Below are 23,211 nucleotides of genomic sequence, written 5' to 3' on the forward strand. Positions count from 1 at the left end.
CCCTGCCACCTCTACACTCTAACCACTAGGCTACCTGCCACCTCTACACTCTAACCACTAGGCTACCCTACCACCTCTACACTCTAACCACTAGGCGACCCTACCACCTCTACACTCTAACCACTAGACGACCCTGCCACCTCTACACTCTAACCACTAGGCTACCTATCACCTCTAACCACACCTCTAACCACTAGGCTACCTGCCACCTCTACACTCTAACCACTAGGCTACCCTACCACCTCTACACTCTAACCACTAGGCCACCCTGCCACCTCTACACTCTAACCACTAGCCCACCCTACCACCTCTACACTCTAACCACTAGGCTACCCTGCCTCCTCTACGCTCTAACCACTAGGCTACCTACCACCTCTACCCTCTAACCACTAGGCTACCCTGCCACCTCTACCCTCTAACCACTAGGCTACCCTGCCACCTCTACCCTATAACCACTAGGCTACCCTGCCACCTCTACACTCTAACCACTAGGCTACCTGCCACCTCTACACTCTAACCCCTAGGCTACCCTACCACCTCTCCACTCTAACCACTAGGCCACCCTGCCACCCTAACCACTAGGCTACCTGCCACCTCTACACTCTAACCACTAGGCCACCCTATCACCTCTACACTCTAACCACTAGGCCACCCTGCCACCTCTAACCACTAGGCTACCCTGCCACCTCTCCACTCTAACCACTAGGCCACCCTGCCACTTCGACACTCTAACCACCTCTAATCTCTAACCACTAGGCTACCTGCCACCTCTACACTCTAACCACTAGGCTACCCTGGCACCTCTACCCTCTACCACTAGGCTACCCTACCACCTCTACCCTCTAACCACTATGCCACCCTGCCACCTCTACCCTCTAACCACTAGGCTACCCTGCCACCTCTACACTCTAACCACTAGGCTACCTGCCACCTCTACACTCTAACCCCTAGGCTACCCTACCACCTCTCCACTCTAACCACTAGGCGACCCTGCCACCTCTACCCTCTAACCACTAGGCTATCCTGCCACCTCTATACTCTAACCACTAGGCTACCTACCACCTCTACAATATAACCACTAGGCTACCTGCCACCTCTACACTCTAACCACAAGGCTACCCTACCACCTCTACCCTCTAACCACAAGGCTTCCCTGCCACCTCTACACTCTAACCACTAGCTCACCCTACCACCTCTACCCTCTAACCACAAGGCTACCCTGCCACCTCTACACTCTAACCACTAGCCCACCATACCACCTCTACCCTCTAACCACAAGGCTACCCTACCACCTCTACACTCTAACCACTAGGCCACCCTGCCACCCTAACCACAAGGCTACCCTGCCACCTTTACACTCTAACCACTAGCCCACCCTACCACCTCTACACTCTAACCACTAGGCCACCCTGCCACCCTAACCACTAGGCTACCCTGCCACCTCTCCACTCTAACCACTAGGCTACCTGCCACCTCTAATCTCTAACCACTAGGCTACCTGCCACCTCTACACTCTAACCACTAGGCTACCCTGGCACCTCTACCCTCTTACCACTAGGCTACCCTACCACCTCTGCACTCTAACCACTATGCCACCCTGCCACCTCTACACTCTAACCACTAGGCTACCCTGCCACCTCTACACTCTAACCACTAGGCTACCCTGCCACCCCCACTACCCTAACCACTAGGCTACCCTGCCACCTCCACACTCTAACCACTAGGCTACCCTGCCACCTCCACACTCTTACCACTAGGCTACCCTGGCACCTCTACCCTCTAACCACTAGGCTACTCTGCCACCTCTACACTCTAACCACTAGGCTACCTGCCACCTCTACACTCTAACCACTAGGCTACCCTACCACCTCTACACTCTAACCACTATGCCACCCTGCCACCTCTACACTCTAACCACTAGGCTACCCTGCCACCTCTACACTCTAACCACTAGGCTACCCTGCCACCTCTACACTACCCTGCCACCTCTACACTACCCTGCCACCTCTACACTCTAACCACTAGGCTACCTGCCACCTCTACACTCTAACCACTAGGCTACCCTGCACTCCTTTTGACCTGGCTCCATTTGGAATGCCAGCCAGAGAGTGAAGTCACAAGGCTATCTGAAACCAGATGCATTTATCATTTCTCTCTCTATTTAGTCAAGTAAAAAAATAAAAACATCTAAAGAATCCTTCAAATTACATTCCCAAAACCATCAGGATAATGGATGACTGCATGCGTATTGTTTTGGGAATCCCGGCTTGAAGGGGACATTTTAACATTTGTCCATCAACAATGGTCTCTCAGAGGTTGTGACCTCTCTATCGAAGCCCTTTTCGGGCATCTCAAATTACCTACAAAGTGCACCACTTTTCACCAGAAGCCTATCGATCGTAGGGTAGTTGTAAAACAGAATAGGGTGACATTTGGGACACGACCCCCAGTCCGTCCACACAGTAGTGTGTCTGATAGATGGAGGAGACAGGTGCTATTCCCAGGCTATGACATCAGCTGTGGCCATTTTGTGTTTTCTTCCCCAACCGACTCTTGGGTTTCCATGGTCACCGAGGTGGTTTCACAGCTGCAGAACGAATGATGTGTGACAACAGCTAAATGCGCAGCCCTAAGAGGGAGAACGGAGAGCTTCTTCAAATGTCATCGCCATGGAATCCGTGCGCAGGATATCTGCAACTCATTTGAATCAGAGTCGTCCTGTATTAAAGACAAGATTTAAATGGTTTAAGTTGTCAATTTTAAGATGCAGGTATTACACTTTCACCAAACTATTTTTGGTGTAGTTTTAAATGGTTTTGTCGTCAAAATTCCCAGGTTTCCAAGCAGTTTGAGGACTCACTCTGTGTTTATTAAGGGTCGGGTTGGTTCGAGGTTTGATGACTCGCTCTGTGTTTATTAAGGGTCGGGTTGGTTTGAGGTTTGAGGACTCACTCTGTGTTTATTAAGGGTCGGGTTGGTTCGAGGTTTGATGACTCGCTCTGTGTTTATTAAGGGTCGGGTTGGTTCGAGGTTTGATGACTCGCTCTGTGTTTATTAAGGGTCGGGTTGGTTCGAGGTTTGATGACTCGCTCTGTGTTTATTAAGGGTCGGGTTGGTTCGAGGTTTGATGACTCGCTCTGTGTTTATTAAGGGTCGGGTTGGTTCGAGGTTTGAGGACTCGCTCTGTGTTTATTAAGGGTTGGGTTGGTTCGAGGTTTGATGACTCGCTCTGTGTTTATTAAGGGTCGGGTTGGTTCGAGGTTTGATGACTCGCTCTGTGTTTATTAAGGGTCGGGTTGGTTCGAGGTTTGAGGACTCACTCTGTGTTTATTAAGGGTCAGGTTGGTTCGAGGTTTGATGACTCGCTCTGTGTTTATTAAGGGTCGGGTTGGTTCGAGGTTTGATGACTCGCTCTGTGTTTATTAAGGGTCGGGTTGGTTCGAGGTTTGATGACTCGCTCTGTGTTTATTAAGGGTCGGGTTGGTTCGAGGTTTGATGACTCGCTCTGTGTTTATTAAGGGTCGGGTTGGTTCGAGGTTTGATGACTCGCTCTGTGTTTATTAAGGGTCGGGTTGGTTCGAGGTTTGATGACTCACTCTGTGTTTATTAAGGGTCGGGTTGGTTCGAGGTTTGATGACTCGCTCTGTGTTTATTAAGGGTCGGGTTGGTTCGAGGTTTGATGACTCACTCTGTGTTTATTAAGGGTCGGGTTGGTTTGAGGTTTGATGACTCACTCTGTGTTTATTAAGGGTCGGGTTGGTTCGAGGTTTGATGACTCGCTCTGTGTTTATTAAGGGTCGGGTTGGTTCGAGGTTTGATGACTCGCTCTGTGTTTATTAAGGGTCGGGTTGGTTCGAGGTTTGATGACTCACTCTGTGTTTATTAAGGGTCGGGTTGGTTCGAGGTTTGAGGACTCGCTCTGTGTTTATTAAGGGTCGGGTTGGTTCGAGGTTTGATGACTCGCTCTGTGTTTATTAAGGGTCGGGTTGGTTCGAGGTTTGATGACTCGCTCTGTGTTTATTAAGGGTCGGGTTGGTTCGAGGTTTGAGGACTCACTCTGTGTTTATTAAGGGTCGGGTTGGTTCGAGGTTTGAGGACTCACTCTGTGTTTATTAAGGGTCGGGTTGGTTCGAGGTTTGATGACTCGCTCTGTGTTTATTAAGGGTCGGGTTGGTTCGAGGTTTGATGACTCGCTCTGTGTTTATTAAGGGTCGGGTTGGTTCGAGGTTTGATGACTCACTCTGTGTTTATTAAGGGTCGGGTTGGTTCGAGGTTTGAGGACTCACTCTGTGTTTATTAAGGGTCGGGTTGGTTCGAGGTTTGATGACTCACTCTGTGTTTATTAAGGGTCGGGTTGGTTCGAGGTTTGATGACTCGCTCTGTGTTTATTAAGGGTCGGGTTGGTTCGAGGTTTGATGACTCACTCTGTGTTTATTAAGGGTCGGGTTGGTTCGAGGTTTGAGGACTCACACTGTGTTTATTAAGGGTCGGGTTGGTTCGAGGTTTGATGACTCGCTCTGTGTTTATTAAGGGTCGGGTTGGTTCGAGGTTTGAGGACTCGCTCTGTGTTTATTAAGGGTCGGGTTGGTTCGAGGTTTGATGACTCGCTCTGTGTTTATTAAGGGTCGGGTTGGTTCGAGGGGGACTGACAAAGAGCCACGCAGATGTTGAGCATTTCCCACTGTAGAGGGAAATATTTTCCTGATGAAAACTCATTACAATTGCCAAAGACACATCTTCATTTATTTACCTACTTTGTGTGTGAACTACTTTTGGTTTTTGGGGGTATGTGAGTGTGACAATCCGATATAATTCCCGAGCTTTGACACAGTTGCTGAGTGCTACTACTCTCTCACACACTTCAGAGCCAGGCTGGGTAAGAGCCAGGGGGTGTGGGCTGGTGTAGCGAAAGGCTAGCCTGTTAGCATGTTGGGTTAAGAGTGGACCTGGGTGAGCGCCAGTGGGTGTGGGCTGGTGTAGCGAAAGGCTAGTCTGATAGCACAGTGGATATATAGTATGGATTGGTAAAGGAGGTGTACAGTAGGATGGTGTAGCTAAAGGCTAGTCTGTTAGCACAGTGGATATAGAGTAGGGATTGGTAAAGGGGGTGTACAGTAGGATGGTGTAGCTAAAGGCTAGTCTGTTAGCACAGTAGATATAGAGTAGGGATTGGTAAAGGAGGTGTACAGTAGGATAGTGTAGCTAAAGGCTAGTCTGATAGCACAGTGGATATAGAGTAGGGATTGGTAAAGGAGGTGTACAGTAGGATGATGTAGCTAAAGGCTAGTCTGTTAGCACAGTGGATATAGAGTAGGGCTTGGTAAAGGAGGTGTACAGTAGGATGATGTAGCTAAAGGCTAGTCTGTTAGCACAGTGGATATAGAGTAGGGCTTGGTAAAGGAGGTGTACAGTAGGATGGTGTAGCTAAAGGCTAGTCTGATAGCACAGTGGATATAGAGTAGGGATTGGTAAAGGGGGTGTACAGTAGGATGGTGTAGCTAAAGGCTAGTCTGTTAGCACAGTGGATATAGAGTAGGGATTGGTAAAGGGGGTGTACAGTAGGATGGTGTAGCTAAAGGCTAGTCTGTTAGCACAGTGGATATAGAGTAGGGATTGGTGAAGGAGGTGTACAGTAGGATGGTGTAGCTAAAGGCTAGTCTGATAGCACAGTGGATATAGAGTAGGGATTGGTAAAGGGGGTGTACAGTAGGATGGTGTAGCTAAAGGCTAGTCTGATAGCACAGTGGATATAGAGTAGGGCTTGGTAAAGGGGGTGTACAGTAGGATGGTGTAGCTAAAGGCTAGTCTGTTAGCACAGTGGATATAGAGTAGGGCTTGGTAAAGGAGGTGTACAGTAGGATAGTGTAGCTAAAGGTTAGTCTGATAGCACAGTGGATATAGAGTAGGGATTGGTAAAGGACGTGTACAGTAGGATAGTGTAGCTAAAGGCTAGTCTGTTAGCACAGTGGATATAGAGTAGGGCTTGGTAAAGGACGTGTACAGTAGGATAGTGTAGCTAAAGGCTAGTCTGTTAGCACAGTGGATATAGAGTAGGGATTGGTAAAGGACGTGTACAGTAGGATAGTGTAGCTAAAGGCTAGTCTGATCTCAGACAGATTTGGGCTCTTGACTGTGCAAGGTTTTTCTATTTTTCTCTCTTTTCTTTTTCACATCCCTTGCTTCAAAAGAAAGTGTTGAGAGGTTCCCTCACACACACAGAGGGAGAGAGAGATACTCTTCTCAGGAGTTATTGTAAATGTGTTCCTGATGTGGTTCGTGTGGATCGGCTTTAAGGCTGCTGTGGTTAGGGTGGATCGGCTTTAAGGCTGCTGTGGTTAGTGTAGATCGGGTTGAAGACTACTGTGGTTAGTATAGATTGGTTTTAATGCTGCAGTGGTTAGTGTGGATCGGCTTTATGGTCTTTCCATCTGCCCAGAGAAGGCTCATCAGTGCATCAGTCACACAGGACTGCTGACCTCTACCTACCTCATGGGTTTCCCCCTAATCTCATTATTTTTATTTGGGTGGGTGCTGCTATGGTGACCAGTGAGCTGAGATAAGGCGGGGCTTTACCTAGCAGAGACTTGAAGATGACCTGGAGCCAGTGGTATTGGGAACAAGTATGAATCGAGGGCCAGCCAACGAGAGCATACAGGTCGCAGTGGTGGGTAGTATATGGGGATTTGGTGACAAAACGGATGGCACTGTGATAGACTGCATCCAATTTGTTGAGTAGAGTGTTGAAATCTATTTTGTAAATGACATCGCCGAAGTCGAGGATCGGTAGGATGGTCAATTTACGAGGGTATGTTTGGCAGCATGAGTGAAGGATCCTTTGTTGAAAAATAGGAAGCTGACTCTAGATATAATTTTGGATTAGAGATGTTTAATGTGAGTCTGAAAGGAGAGTTTGCAGTAGTTGTCAACACACTCTAAGTCAGAACCGTCCAGAGTAGTGATGCTGGACGGGCAGGCAGGTGCGGGCAGCGATCGGTTGAAGAGCACGCATTTAGGTTTACTTGCATTTAAGAGCAGATGGAGGCCACGGAAGGAGAGTTGTATGGCATTGAAGCTCATCTGGAGGGTTGTTAACACAGTGTCCAAAGAAGGGCCAGAAGTATACAGAATGGTGTCGTCTGCATAGAGGTGGATCAGAGACTCAACAGCAGCAAGAGCGACATCATTGATGTAAACAGAGAAGAGAGTCGGCCCGAGAATTTAACCCTGTGGCACCCCCATAGAGACTGCCAGAGGTCCGGATAACAGGCCCTCCGATTTGACACACTGAACTCTATTGGAGAAGTAGTTGGTGAACCAAGCGAGGCAATCATTTGAAGCTGTTGAGTCTGCCAATAAGAATGTTGTGATTGACAGAGTCGAAAGCCTTGGCCAGGTCGATGAATACGGCTCCACAGTAATGTCTCTTATCGATGTTGGTTATGATATTGTCGTGTCTTTACTATCATTAAATTGAAGACTTTTTTATCAAAGAATCTCTGTAATTAGTATTACGCGATCAAACTGATTAATCATGCAACTGTAATTAACTATGAAGTCGGGGCACGAAGGAAAATATTCAGATTACAAAGTTATCATTTCCTAAAATAACTTTTCAGATATTTTTATATCTGATCCAATTAGTCTTCTGATTAATGAACTATTTACTTTACCTCACGTTAGTCTCATTCCAAATGTCGTAAATTGTTGGTTATCTGCACAAACCCAGTCTTCACTATGAGTCATCCATACATCAATTGTCTTAAATCATTTGTTTATTACTAACTAAGTAATTCACAAAAATGCATAAACAGAACAACAAAGTAAATATGGTTACAAGAAATGATAGGAGAATGTGCCCCTAGTGGGCTAAACCGGCATGGCGGCTTGTTAGACAAAAGGGAAGTGGGGATCGACTAAGAAGTCACAGAGTTAATAATTATAACAATTGAAATGCTAATCCTTTAGACATGAACGCTCACTCATTCGGGAACAATTGCAATCAATATATTTATTTAAACTCAGTGTGTCATCTTGATCGCTGTTGAAAAGTTTATTTATTTTGTAGAATTGTCTGTCTCTCTCTCTCTGTTGTGGTTATAGTGGATAGTTCAGAGTGACATTCATTCATGTTTTTGTAGAATGGATGTTTCGGCATTTGTCGTTCTTCACGTTCAATGATACCGAATTCCTAGCTGCAGACTAGTAATTAATAATAATTAATATCAAAGACTTGTTCCTATTCTGTCGGTATCGATAGTCTAAGAGTTTAACCACGTGGTATGGTTAAAAGATTCAGCAATGGTTTGTAACCTTTGTTCTCCCGTGATTGAGAGAAACATGGTCCACTGAGAATTTCTCAAAGTTGGGTTTTATTCGGAATTGCAGAAAAGGGGCTGTCCCAGGATGCCTGACCCTAACTGGGCTCATGGGTGGTCCTCTGATTTAGTTCAACTCAAAAGGGTATTGGAGTTTTCTTCATTAAACAGTCCAAAATCACATTACACAATTTTACAAACAGTATCATACTAACTCATTCATCTTATACAACAATTAGATGTAAACCTCATATCTGAGGCTATTATATAAACAGCATTATGGTAATGTGGCCGCGCCGTCTCCCATGAGCTTCCCCAAGTTGTAAAAAACGGACTAATTCGTAGCTGGATTCTACGTTGTTCGGACCTCAAGTTCTGTGAGGTGGAAAAAATTCCTTTGTTCTCTATGAAACTTCACTCTATCTCTATACTGTGTGGCCATGAGGAGATCCTCAGGAATTTACGACCTCTCTCTGACCACAGCAGCCTAGTTGAAGGAGGAAAGGGGGAGGAAGGGAGAGGGGGATGGGGCTTGCTGTACCCAAAGAGGGCAACGTCATGACAATATCATTTAGGACCTTGAGGGTGGCTGAGGTACACCCATGACCAGCTATGAAACCAGATTGCATAGTGCAGAAGGTACGATGAGATTCGAAATGATCGGTAATCTGTTTGTTAACTTGGCTTTCAAAGACCTTAGAAAGGCAGGGTAGAATAGATATTGGTCTGTAGCAGTTTGAGTCTAGAGTGTCTCCCCCCTTTGAAGAGGGGGATGACCGCAGCAGCTTTCCTATCTATGGGAATCTTAGACGATACGAAAGAGAGGTTAAACAGGCTAGTGATAGGGATTGCAACGATTTCGGCAGATACTTTTAGAAAGAGAGGGTCCAGATTGTCTAGCCCGGCTGATTTGTAGGGGTCCAGATATTGCAGCTCTTTCAGAACATCAGCTATCTGGATTTGGGTGAAGGAGAAGTGGGAGAGGTTTGGGCGAGTTGCCGTGGGGAGCGCAGGGCTGTTGACCGGGGTAGGGAGAGCCAGGTGAAAAGCACGGCCAGCCGTAAGAAAAATGCTTATTGAAATTCTCAATTATTGTGGATTTATCGGTAGTGACAGTGTTTCCTAGCCTCCGAGCAGTGGGCAGCTGGGAGGAGGTGCTCTTATTCTCCATGGACTTTACAGTGTCCCGGAACTTTTTTTAGTTTGTACTGCAGGATGCAAATTTCTGTTTGAAAAAGCAAGCCTTAGCTTTCCTAACTTCCCTGAAAAGCTGCATATCACGGGGGCTATTCGATGCTAATGCAGAACGCCACAGGAAGTTTTTGTGCTTGTCAAGGGCAGTCAGGTCTGGAGAGAACCAAGGGCTATATCTGTTCCTGGTTTTACATTTTTTGAATGGAGCATGCTTATTTAAGATGGGGAGGAAGGCACTTTTAAAGAATAACCAGGTATCCTCTACTGACGGGATGAGGTCAATGTCATTCCAGGATACCCCGGCCAGGTCGATTAGAAAGGCCTGTTTGCTGAAGTGTTTTAGGGAGCATTTGACAATGATGAGGGGTGGTGGTTTGACAGCAGACCCATTACGGATGCAGGCAATGAGGCAGTGATTGCTGAGATCTTGGTTGAAAACAGCAGAGGTGTATTTGGAGGGCGAGTTAGTTAGGATTATATCTATGAGGGTGCCTGTGTTTACGGATTTGGGGTTGTACCTGGTAGGTTCATAGATCATTTGTGTGAGATTGAGGGCATCAAGTTTAGATTGTAGTATGGCTGGGGTGTTAACTGGCATGTCCCAGTTTAGGTCACCTAGCAGCACGAGCTCAGAAGATAGATGGGGGGCAATCAGTTCACATATGGTGTCCAGGGCACAGCTGGGGGCAGAGTGTGGTCCATAGCAAGCGGCAACAGTGAGAGACTTGTTTCTGGAAAGGTTATTTTTTAGAAGTAGAAGCTTGAATTGTTTTGGTATAGACCTGGATAGTAAGATAGAACTCTGCAGGCTATCTCTGCAGTAGATTGCAACACCGCCCCCTTTGGAAGTTCTATCTTGGTGGAAAATGTTATAGTTAGGGATGGAAATTTCAGGGTTTTTGGCGGTTTTCCTAAGCCAGGATTCAGACATGGCTAAGACATCCGGGTTGGCAGAGTGTACTAGAGGAGTGAATAAAACAAACTTAGGGAGGAGGCTTCTAATGTTAACATGCATGAAACCAAGGCTTTTACGGTTACAGAAGTCAACAAATGAGAGCACCTGGGGAGTGGGAGTGGAGCTAGGCACTGCAGGACCTGGATTAATCTCCACATCACCAGAGGAACAGAGGAGAAGTAGGATAAGGGTACGGCTAAAGACTATGCGAACTGGCCGTCTAGCACATTCGGGAACAGAGAGTAAAAGGAGCAGATTTCTGGGCACGATAGCATAGATTCAAGGCATAATGTACTGACAAAGGTATGGTAGGAAGAGAGTACATTGGAGGTAAACCTAGGCATTGAGTAATGATGAGAGAGTTATAGTCTCTAGAGACATTTAAACCAGGTGATGTTATCGCGTATGTAGGAGGTGGAACAACATGGCATATTAAGGTATATTGAGCAGGGCTAGAGGCTCTACAGTGAAATAAGACAGTAATCACTAACCAGGACAGTAATGGACAAGGCATATTGATATTAGGGAGAGGCATGAGCACAATATATGGGGACGATTTGACAATTTTTAATGGTTCCATCCAAAATACAACCATTCAGATAAAATATACATACACTATTCAAATAATTTTAATCACATGCAATTATTATTATGTGCATACAAGGATCTATGAACACATTGAGAAATACACGTTTAGTGGTTGGAGAGAGAGAGAGACAGAGAGAGAGAGAGAGAGAGAGAGAGAGAGAGAGAGAGAGAGAGAGAGAGAGAGAGAGAGAGAGAGAGAGAGAGAGAGAGAGAGAGAGAGAGAGAGAGACAGAGAGACAGAGAGACAGAGAGAGACAGAGAGAGAGAGAGAGAGAGAGAGAGAGAGAGAGAGAGAGAGAGAGAGAGAGAGAGAGACAGAGAGAGAGAGACAGAGAGAGAGAGAGACAGAGAGAGACAGAGAGAGAGAGAGAGAGAGAGAGAGAGAGAGAGAGAGAGAGACAGAGAGACAGAGAGAGAGAGAGAGAGAGAGAGAGAGAGAGAGAGAGAGAGAGAGAGAGAGAGACAGACAGATCCATAATTAACCAATCAAAAGTGCATCAGAAATAGTATCTCCAATGATGAAGTCATTCATGCTAATCATAGTATCCGAGAGTAAAATTTGAAAACAATATCAGTTCAAGTATTGTATATATAAAAATGAAAATGTTCTATATTTTAAATATTCTTATCATATTGTTGATGGTCATGAATGAGGATTTACAATTCTGGTCTTTCCTAAAATAATTCCCTGGTTTTCACAAATCCTGGTTGGAGGTTCCTGGATCTCCTGTTTATTCCTTTCTGATCTCAGGGATCTCCTGTTTATTCCTTTCTGATCTCAGGGATCTCCCAGGATTCCTGGAAAACCGACAAAATGGAATTTTGCAAACCCTTAGTCACCAGTAAATTGAAGGACTCAAACGTTCTTGCGCTCGAGGACCTTCATCAGCGGGATCCAGTTGGAGCCCTTGGCTTTGCCCCAGTTTGACCTCTGCCTGTAACCTTTGACCTCTGTGGGCCCGTCATGTTCGTCTGCCTCCGAGGTGATCTCCATCTTCTGGATCATCAGCTTCATCAGGTCGTGCTGCTTCTCCAGCACACTGGATATCTCCTTCAGTCTGTATGGGATTATATAGAGATATACACACTGGATATCTCCTTCAGTCTGTATGGGATTATATAGAGATATACACACTGGATATCTCCTTCAGTCTGTATGGGATTATATAGAGATATACACACTGGATATCTCCTTCAGTCTGTATGGGATTATATAGAGATATACACACTGGATATCTCCTTCAGTCTGTATGGGATTATATAGAGATATACACACTGGATATCTCCTTCAGTCTGTATGGGATTATATAGAGATACACACACTGGATATCTCCTTCAGTCTGTATGGGATTATATAGAGATACACACACTGGATATCTCCTTCAGTCTGTATGGGATTATATAGAGATATACACACTGGATATCTCCTTCAGTCTGTATGGGATTATATAGAGATATACACACTGGATATCTCCTTCAGTCTGTATGGGATTATATAGAGATATACACACTGGATATCTCCTTCAGTCTGTATGGGATTATATAGAGATATACATACTGGATATCTCATTCAGTCTGTATGGGATTATATAGAGATATACACACTGGATATCTCCTTCAGTCTGTATGGGATTATAGAGAGATACACACACTGGATATCTCCTTCAGTCTGTATGGGATTATATAGAGATATAAATACAGGATATCTCCTTCAGTCTGTATGGGATTATATAGAGATACATACACTAGATATCTCCTTCAGTCTGTATGGGATTATATAGAGATACACACGCTGGATATCTCCTTCAGTCTGTATGGGATTATATAGAGATATACATACAGGATATCTTCTTCAGTCTGTATGGGATTATATAGAGATACACACACTGGATATCTCCTTCAGTCTGTATGGGATTATATAGAGATATACATACAGGATATCTCCTTCAGTCTGTATGGGATTATATAGAGATATACATACAGGATATATCCTTCAGCCTGTATGGGATTATATAGAGATATATACACTAGATATCTCCTTCAGTCTGTATGGGATTATATAGAGATATAAATACAGGATATCTCCTTCAGTCTGTATGGGATTATATAGAGATATACATACTGGATATCTCCTTCAGTCTGTATGGGATTATATAGAGCTATACATACTGGATATCTCCTTCAGTCTGTATGGAATCATATAGAGATATACATACTGGATATCTCCTTCAGTCTGTATGGGATTATATAGAGATATACATACTGGATATCTCCTTCAGTCTGTATGGGATTATATAGAGATATACATGCTGGATATCTCCTTCAGTCTGTATGGGGTTATATAGAGATATATACACTAGATATCTCCTTGTTGCTCTGCTTAGTTACAGTAGGGAGGCTCTCCTTGTTGCTCTGCTTAGTTACAGTAGGGAGGCTTTCCTTGTTGTTCTGCTTAGTTACAGTAGGGAGGCTTTCCTTGTTGCTCTGCTTAGTTACAGTAGGGAGGTTTTCCTTGTTGCTCTGCTTAGTTACAGTAGGGATGCTCTCCTTGTTGCTCTGCTTAGTTACAGTAGGGAGGCTCTCCCTGTTGCTCTGCTTAGTTACAGTAGGGAGGCTTTCCCTGTTGCTCTACTTAGTTACAGTAGGGAGGCTTTCCTTGTTGCTCTACTTAGTTACAGTAGGGAGGCTTTCCCTGTTGCTCTGCTTAGTTACAGTAGGGAGGCTCTCCCTGTTGCTCTGCTTAGTTACAGTAAGGAGGCTTTCCCTATTGCTCTGCTTAGTTACAGTAGGGAGGCTTTCCCTATTGCTCTGCTTAGTTACAGTAGGGAGGCTTTCCCTGTTGCTCTGCTTACTCTTAGTGTTAAGAGCATATATGAACTTAGTATGTTACTGTTGAGCACTTTCTTACAATTTGAGTTTTAAAAACGGGCAGACTGTAAAAAGCAACATTTGGTCAAATCTCCCTGTGCTGCGTCTCTAGTCTATCTAACAGCACTGGTTTTTACATAAGACCACTGGAGGCAGCTCACGCACCATTTAAAACACCCCAGATCCTTGATTGTCTGTGTGTGTGTGTGTGTGTGTGTGTGTGTGTGTGTGTGTGTGTGTGTGTGTGTGTGTGTGTGTGTGTGTGTGTGTGTGTGTGTGTGTGTGTGTGTGTGTGTGTGTGTGTGTGTGTGTGTGTGTGTGTGTCTGTGTCTGTGTGTGTGTGACATACCTGTACTTCTGTCTGCGTAGTTCAGCCTCGACAGAGGTTGAATTTGATGAGTTGGTCATCAGACGAGTCTGCACTTCCTTTGTTTCTCCTTGACTCCAGAAATTAAGTATTGAGGCCTTTTGAAAGAAAGAACAAAGAACCATTGATTTCTCTAAAACCACAGTAAGTCCTATATACACACTATATACAGTATACTGTATATATACTGTTTATATGTGTGTATAATACACTGCTCAAAAAATAAAGGGAACACTAAAATAACACATCCTAGATCTGAATTATTGAAATATTCTTATTAAATACTTTTTTCTTTACATAGTTGAATGTGCTGACAACTTCATCACAAAAATTATCAATGGAAATCAAATGTATCAACCCATGGAGGTCTGGATTTGGAGTCACACTCAAAATTAAAGTGGAAAAACACACTACAGGCTGATCCAACTTCGATGTAATATCCTTAAAACAAGTCAAAATTAGGCTCAGTAGTGTGTGTGGCCTCCACCTGCCTGTATGACCTCCCTATAACGCCTGGGCATGCTCCTGATGAGGTGGCGGATGGTCTCCTGACGAATCTCCTCCCAGACCTGGACTAAATCATCCCCCAACTCCTGGACAGTCTGTGGTGCAACGTGGCGTTGGTGGATGGAGCGAGACATGATGTCCCAGATGTGCTCAATTGGATTCAGGTCTGGGGAATGGGCGGGCCAGTCCATAGCATCAATGCCTTCCTCTTGCAGGAACTGCTGACACACTCCAGCCACATGAGGTCTAGCATTGTCTTGCATTAGAAGGAACCCAGGGCCAACTGCACCAGCATATGGTCTCACAAGGGGTCTGAGGATCTCATCTCGGTACCTAATGGCAGTCAGGCTACCTCTGGCGAGCACATGGAGGGCTGTGCGGCCCCCCAAAGAAATGCCACCCCACACCATGACTGACCCACCGCCAAACCGGTCATGCTGGAGGATGTTGCAGGCAGCAGGACGTTCTCCACGGCATCTGCAGACTCTGTCACGTCTGTCACATGTGCTCAGTGTGAACCTGCTTTCATCTGTGAAGAGCACAGGGCGCCAGTGGCGAATTTGCCAATCTTGATGTTCTCTGGGAAATGCCAAACATCCTGCACGGTGTTGGGGTGTAAGCACAACCCCCATCTGTGGACGTCGGGCCCTCATACCACCCTCATGGAGTCTGTTTATGACCATTTGAGCAGACACATGCACATTTGTGGCCTGCTGCAGGTCATTTTGCAGGGCTCTGGCAGTGCTCCTCCTGCTCCTCCTTGCACAAAGGCGGAGGTAGCGGACCTGCTGCTGGGTTGTTGCCCTCCTACGGCCTCCTCCATGTCTCCTGATGTACTGGCCTGTCTCCTGGTAGCGCCTCCATGCTCTGGACACTACGCTGACAGACACAGGAAACCTTCTTGCCACAGCTCGCATTGATGTGTCATCCTGGATGAGCTGCACTACCCGAGCCACTTGTGTGGGTTTTAGACTCCGTCTCATGCTACCACTAGAGTGAAAGCAACCTCTTTCTCTATATTGACTTAGACACCAATGGAGTTTAATCTACATATCATTCACCTATAGTGGGATGGTGGAGGGTGACATTAATCTACACATCATTCACCTGTAGTGGGATGATAGAAGGTGAAGACTGTCTCATTTCCCCCAGTAGGATGATAGAAGGTGAAGACTGTTTTAGTTTCCCCAGTAGGATGATAGAAGGTGAAGACTGTTTTAGTTTCCCCAGTAGGATGATAGAAGGTGAAGACTGTTTTAGTTTCCCCAGTAGGATGATAGAAGGTGAAGACTGTTTTAGTTTCCCAAATAGGATGGTAGGTGACCGATGTTTTCGCAAATGTTTTCTTTCGTACGAGTGTAAAAATGCATTGAAAACACAGGGAGCACTGATTTATCCACCTCAAATGGTGATCAAGCTTGTTTTGTGTCTCTCTTACCACCACATCAGTAGAAAGCACCAGGTAGAGGGTTGCAAAATTACGGTAACTTGACCAAAATTCTGGTTGAAGGATTCTGGATCTCCTGCTTATTCCTGATTCATGGAATTTCTTAATCGGTATTTTTGGAAAACCTGGGAATTATAAATATATTACCGACAGGAACCATACCTACCTTGGAGCACTTGCGGTTGGGGTAGATGGTGAAGAATGACTGGTCTACTCTCTTCAACAACCAGTACGGCATCTTTTCCTCCAGATTGGTGTGGAGCTCGATCTGACATGGAAATAAATCAATGCCTTCAGTCAACAAAATCAGCAAGTACGGCATTTTGTTATATTGAAGACTTTAAGAAAGGTTTTGGGAATAGTTGTAGGTCTATGATTGGGTACAGTATGATGAGGAAGGGATATTGACCCAATCAGAACAACCTTACAATACACTTCAGTGACGAATGTCTAAAGGAATTTTCTAAATTGAGGACTTTGAGGAAACACACTGAACAAAAACACACTGAACAAGAATCCAGTAGATGTTATGTATGGTGTCTGTAATTTTATCTTAACAAAAGGATGAGTGTCAGCTACACACCTGCATGGCTATTCTCTTCAGACCTGCGGTTCTCTTTACCTCAGCGATGTCTCCGACTGCCAAACCGATCTACAACACGTAGGTTAGCATTTTTAGTCATGAATGTTGTTCTGGAGGCAACTCTGCAGAGTGGTCACTTAGCTGGCACAGCCACAAAGTCATACAAACCTTAACTTTAACCACACTGCACACCCTAATGCCTAACCTTAACCTTAAATGATTACCAAAAAGCTATTTTATTAAAATGTCTTTAAATTTTTACATTATAGACAATTTTGACCTTGCAGCTGGCACCACCTAGCCAAAATAGCTCAGTTTTGCCTCCAGGACAAGACACATCACAATAAACCTTGCTACAACACTATCAGGTTCGAAGGTAAGACCCAATTGCAGACTATGTCGAAGTAACAATGTATCATGACAATGCGAGACCCAGATGCAGACACAGGAGGCAGATGGTTGGAGTCTTACACTGTTTAATCATCCAAAAGGAGTAGGCAAGAGACAGGTTAAAGGTCAAAACCAGATCAGAGTCCAGGAGGTACAGATTTGCAGACAGGCTCGTGGTCAAGGCAGGCAGAATGGTCAGGCAGGCGGGTACAAAGTCCAGAAAGAGGCAAGGGTCAAAACCAGTAGGACTAGAAAAAGGAGAATAGCAAAAAGCAGGAGAACGGGGAAAAACGCTGGTTTACTTGGAAACATACAAGATGAACTGGAACAGAGAGACAGGAAACACAGGGATAAATACACTGGTACAGAGAGACAGGAAACACAGGGATAAATACACTGGTACAGAGAGACAGGAAACACAGGGATAAATACACTGGTACAGAGAGACGGGAAACACAGGGATAAATACACTGGTACAGAGAGACAGGAAACACAGAGATAAATACACTAGTACAGAGAGACAGGAAACACAGAGATAAATACACTGGTACAGAGAGACAGGAAACACAGAGATAAATACACTGGTACAGAGAGACAGGAAACATAGGGATAAATACACTGGTACAGAGAGACAGGAAACACAGGGATAAATACACTGGTACAGAGAGACAGGAAACACAGGGATAAATACACTGGTAGAGAGAGACAGGAAACACAGGGATAAATACACTGGCACAGAGAGACCGGAAACACAGGGATAAATTACACTGGAACAGAGAGACAGGAAACACAGGGATAAATACACTGGCACAGAGAGACCGGAAACACAGGGATAAATTACACTGGCACAGAGAGACAGGAAACACAGGGATAAATACACTGGTACAGAGAGACAGGAAACACAGGGATAAATACACTGGTACAGAGAGACAGGAAACACGGGGATAAATTACACTGGCACAGAGAGACAGGAAACACAGAGATAAATACACTGGTACAGAGAGACAGGAAACACAGGGATAAATACACTGGTACAGAGAGACAGGAAACACAGGGATAAATACACTGGTACAGAGAGACAGGAAACACAGGGATAAATTACACTGGCACAGAGAGACAGGAAACACAGGGATAAATTACACTGGTACAGAGAGACAGGAAACACAGGGATAAATACACTGGTACAGAGAGACAGGAAACACAGGGATAAATTACACTGGCACAGAGAGACAGGAAACACAGGGATAAATACACTGGTACAGAGAGACAGGAAACACAGGGATAAATACACTGGTACAGAGAGACAGGAAACACGGGGAAAAATTACACTGGCACAGAGAGACAGGAAACACAGAGATAAATACACTGGTACAGAGAGACAGGAAACACAGGGATAAATACACTGGTACAGAGAGACAGGAAACACAGGGATAAATTACACTGGCACAGAGAGACAGGAAACACAGAGATAAATACCATGGCTGATAATAAGCGACACCTGGAGGGGGTGGAGACAATCACAAGGTCAAGGCAGGCAGGGGTCGATAATCCAGAGTAGTGGTGCGAAGGTACAGGACGGCAGGCAGGCTCAGGAAAGGCTCAGGAAAGGCTCAGGAAAGGTAGGCCCAGGAAAGGCATGAATGGTCAAAACCGGGAAAAACAGGAACGTTAGGTAAGACAGGAGCAGGGGTGAAAACCGCTGGTAGGTTTGAAGAACACAAATGAACTGGCAACAGACAAACAGAGAACACAGGTATAAATACACAGGGGATAATGGGGAAGATGGGCGACACCTGGAAGGGGGGGTGGAGACAATCACAAGGACAGAAGAAACAGATCAGGACGTGACATACACACTCAAATAAGAACCATATTTCCTGTGAAATGTGGGGCTGCATTTCAATAATCTGAAGTAGCTTTCTCGCCTCATCTCCTTCCATTCATCAACACAGATCTAAGGTCCTTGGACCTTACAAGAAGAGGAAGCCATTTTGGACACTTGAGATGGACCAGGAGTGTCAAGGTATATTCTATGGAGGGGCCGTGTGTCTGATGTTTTTTTTTCTTTTTTTTTTCAATTTGTGTCTAATTAAGAACTAGATAACCAGGTGAGGGGAGTTCCAATCAGGTACAAGGGAGGAGAGAAAACCCTCAGAGATTCGTCCCTCCAGAGTTTGACATGCTTTAGATCATGGAGATGCTTACCATCATGTTCATCAGCAGGATCGGCATGAGGATGACAAACACCACAAACATATAGAAAGTGAGGAAGGGAAATGGAAGTTTGTTGTCTAGGTATATGTCCAGAATGTTGCTTTGGTAATTCAGTTCTCCAACCATCATCACAAAGATCTGGACCCCAGACAGGTCCAGTCGCTCAAACTCTTTCTGAAACAACAAAAGAGAGAAAGAGAAATGGGATGGCATGGAACATGGCTTAAAAGGACTTAAAAACATAAGCAGATCTTAGTTCCATCTCAGATATCTTTGTTGATTTTTTTGAAATGACAAATTACCTATGTAGGCCTTATGAAGGGCTTATGAAGGTGTCATTAGGCCTTATGAAGGGCTTATGAAGGTGTCATTAGGCCTTATGAAGGTGTCATTAGGCCTTATGAAGGGTTTATGAAGGTGTCATTAGGCCTTATGAAGGGTTTATGAAGGTGTCATTAGGCCTTATGAAGGGTTTATGAAGGTGTCATTAGGCCTTATGAAGGGTTTATGAAGGTGTCATTAGGCCTTATGAAGGGCTTATGAAGGTGTCATTAGGCCTTATGAAGGGTTTATGAAGGTGTCATTAGGCCTTATGAAGGGTTTATGAAGGTGTCATTAGGCCTTATGAAGGGTTTATGAAGGTGTCATTAGGCCTTATGAAGGGCTTATGAAGGTGTCATTAGGCCTTATGAAGGGTTTATGAAGGTGTCATTAGGCCTTATGAAGGGCTTATGAAGGTGTCATTAGGCCTTATGAAGGGTTTATGAAGGTGTCATTAGGCCTTATGAAGGGCTTATGAAGGTGTCATTAGGCCTTATGAAGGGTTTATGAAGGTGTCATTAGGCCTTATGAAGGGTTTATGAAGGTGTCATTAGGCCTTATGAAGGGTTTATGAAGGTGTCATTAGGCCTTATGAAGGGTTTATGAAGGTGTCATTAGGCCTTATGAAGGGTTTATGAAGGTGTCATTAGGCCTTATGAAGGGTTTATGAAGGTGTCATTAGGCCTTATGAAGGGCTTATGAAGGTGTCATTAGGCCTTATGAAGGGCTTATGAAGGGTTTATGAAGGTGTCATTAGGCCTTATGAAGGGCTTATGAAGGGTTTATGAAGGTGTCATTAGGCCTTATGAAGGGCTTATGAAGGTGTCATTAGGCCTTATGAAGGGCTTATGAAGGGTTTATGAAGGTGTCATTAGGCCTTATGAAGGGCTTATGAAGGGTTTATGAAGGTGTCATTAGGCCTTATGAAGGGCTTATGAAGGTGTCATTAGGCCTTATGAAGGGCTTATGAAGGGTTTATGAAGGTGTCATTAGGCCTTATGAAGGGTTTATGAAGGTGTCATTGGGCCTTATGAAGGGCTTATGAAGGGCTTATGAAGGTGTCATTAGGCCTTATAGGGCATCTGCACTTCCTGATTTGGCCTTGTTTTTCATCAAAGAAATGTTAGCAGCCATGACTGAAGGCAAACAGGAGTTGTCTTGGGGGTTTGATATGGGGGTTTGATATGGGGGTTTCTTGGGTGTGTCTTTGCCATTCAATCACACCGAAGAGCAGTAGTCGGTACAGCGAGGTAAACTAAACTAGCTTTTCCATGGAGAGAATTAAGTTTTGAAGTTGAGTACTTCTCCCCTCCTGACAAGACCTGCCACCTCAAGATGGTCAGTTCTACGCTAAAGCCTGTATGGACCTTGTGTTTAGCCAAGCTGACAGCAGCTAGCTAGCATAGCTTGGTGATTGCTGCAGCTGGCTATACTATGATAACGCAGTACTCCGGGCCAAGGGCACAACGGCCACTGGCCACAAAAGGCATGGATTTTTTTTAGGGGCATTATGGCCACACAAATGGGATGCCGCCGTGAAATTCTGTCAAATTGTGAGAGACTGATGTTGTGTGTGCAGCCCGGGCAAAAAAAACTAACCAGAGCTCATGCCTTTCAAGTGACTGTTTTCAAATGATCATCAGAGTCGCATCATGGAGCCTTACAATGTATTAAAAATCAAAACATATAGCCCAACGTTTGTAAAACAACTAAAGTTACATAAATAACTCTCAATGAAGCATATAGGAGTACCTATGTTTTTGTTAACCACTCAACACATAATAAATAGCCTTATGTGCACACTTCCTCAAATCGTTAATCGGTGTCCCTTCCACGGGACAGCTAACGTAGGCTAAAGCGATTAGCATGAGGTTGAGCTAACGTAGGCTAATGCGATTAGCATGAGGTTGAGCTAACGTAGGCTAATGCGATTAGCATGAGGTTGAGCTAACGTAGGCTAATGCGATTAGCATGAGGTTGAGCTAACGTAGGCTAATGCGATTAGCATGAGGTTGAGCTAACGTAGGCTAATGCGATTAGCATGAGGTTGAGCTAACGTAGGCTAATGCGATTATCATGAGGTTATAAGTAACAAGAACACATTTCCCAGGACATAGACATGTCTGATATTTGCATAAAGCTTAAATTATTGTTAATCAAATTGCATTGGCCAATTTACAGTAGCTATTACAGTGAAATAATACCATGCCATTGTTTGAGGAGAGTGCACACTTTTGAACAAGAAAAGTTATTAATAAACAAATTAGGCACAAATTAGGCACAGCAGTCTTAAAACAACATTTTGAACAGAAATGCAATGGTTCATTGGATGAGTCTGAAACTTTGCACATACACTGCTGCCATCTAGTGGCCAAAATCGAAATTGCAACTGGGCTGGAAAAATACATTATGGCCTTTCTCTTGCATTTCAAAGGTGATGGTACAAAAGAACAGTTGTTTTTTTTCTTTGTATTATCTTTTACCAGATCTATTGTCATATATTCAACTACATTCTTTTCACATGGTCATAAACTTCAAAGTGTTTTCTTTCAAATGGTACCAAGAATATGCATATCCTTGCTTCAGGGCCTGAGCTACAGGCAGTTAGATTTGGGTTTGTCATTTTAGAAGAAAATTGAAAAAAGAGGGGGGGGATCCTTTTATTCAGCTTTGTTCAATAGTTTTTTTCGTACTTTAAAAGAATGCCTAGGAATACGATGCACATCTTGTCTGCTAAATTAATTAGTGTAGCCCACAGCCATTTGGCATGGCCAGATCAGGACCTAACATAAGGACAACTCAGAGTATGTTATTCTGTTCTTCTGAAATAGTCTACATTTTCTTCATATTATGCTTCTTTAGACCTGTCTAAAATACATGTTGGATTAATTGTGAAGGTCTAGACTATATCACCGGCTGACAAAATGTTGTGAATGCCACAGCCCTAATCCTATCTGCATGATATTTCTATGGCTAGATAGTAAGAGCCACCAGAACAATGTTTCTGACTCCTATCGATGCCACAAAGGCTTTCAAAAGGAGAAGTTGGTTTTCCAAGGGCAGTTGACTTTAAAAAAAAAGTAGTGTCATTTAAAATTGGGACCACTGTTTGTGATGTCTCTTCTCACCTGATTGAGCATGAGGGCATGGAAGACCAAGGACCACTATTTGTGATGTCTCTTCTCACCTGATTGAGCATGAGGGCATGGAAGACCAAGGACCACTATTTGTGATGTCTCTTCTCACCTGAATGAGCATGAGGGCAGGGAAGACCAAGGACCACTGTTTTTGATGTCTCTTCTCACCTGAATGAGCATGAGGGCATGGAAGTCCAAGGACCACTGTTTGTGATGTCTCTTCTCACATGATTGAGCATGAGGGCATGGAAGACCAAGGACCACTGTTTGTGATGTCTCTTCTCACCTGATTGAGCATGAGGGCATGGAAGACCAAGGACCACTA

The 23,211-nt window shown here is 44.4% G+C and overlaps 1 protein-coding gene and 1 long non-coding RNA gene across 9 annotated transcripts in view; one reads left to right on the plus strand and one right to left on the minus strand.

Annotated features, from left to right (window-relative positions):
* Nucleotides 1-11,009: 11,009 nt before the first annotated feature.
* Nucleotides 11,010-23,211, minus strand: part of LOC118376961 (transient receptor potential cation channel subfamily A member 1-like) — a 90,409-nt gene continuing 78,207 nt past the window's right edge. Inside the window, exons 24-28 of one of the 2 annotated variants that reach the window (XM_052484056.1) lie at nt 19,420-19,602; nt 16,825-16,893; nt 16,408-16,509; nt 14,270-14,385; nt 11,010-12,110 (exon numbers count right to left, since the gene is read on the minus strand). In XM_052484056.1, coding sequence (XP_052340016.1) covers nt 11,909-12,110; nt 14,270-14,385; nt 16,408-16,509; nt 16,825-16,893; nt 19,420-19,602 — 672 coding nt within the window. In that variant the 3' untranslated portion in view covers nt 11,010-11,908. The remainder of the gene's footprint in view (nt 12,111-14,269; nt 14,386-16,407; nt 16,510-16,824; nt 16,894-19,419; nt 19,603-23,211) is intronic. The other variant, XM_052484057.1, reaches the window with a different exon arrangement.
* On the plus strand, nt 19,800-22,856 carry LOC127912946 (uncharacterized). Of its 7 annotated transcripts, none has more exons than XR_008084207.1 (4): nt 19,800-20,069; nt 20,102-20,389; nt 20,540-20,571; nt 20,658-22,856. It is a non-coding gene; the product is annotated as an uncharacterized LOC127912946 (long non-coding RNA). The 7 variants fall into 7 exon arrangements; XR_008084209.1 differs by having other exon boundaries at nt 20,102-20,357; XR_008084205.1 differs by lacking the exon at nt 20,540-20,571.

Source organism: Oncorhynchus keta, chromosome 28, assembly GCF_023373465.1.
Source record: "Oncorhynchus keta strain PuntledgeMale-10-30-2019 chromosome 28, Oket_V2, whole genome shotgun sequence".
NCBI lineage: Eukaryota > Metazoa > Chordata > Actinopteri > Salmoniformes > Salmonidae > Oncorhynchus > Oncorhynchus keta.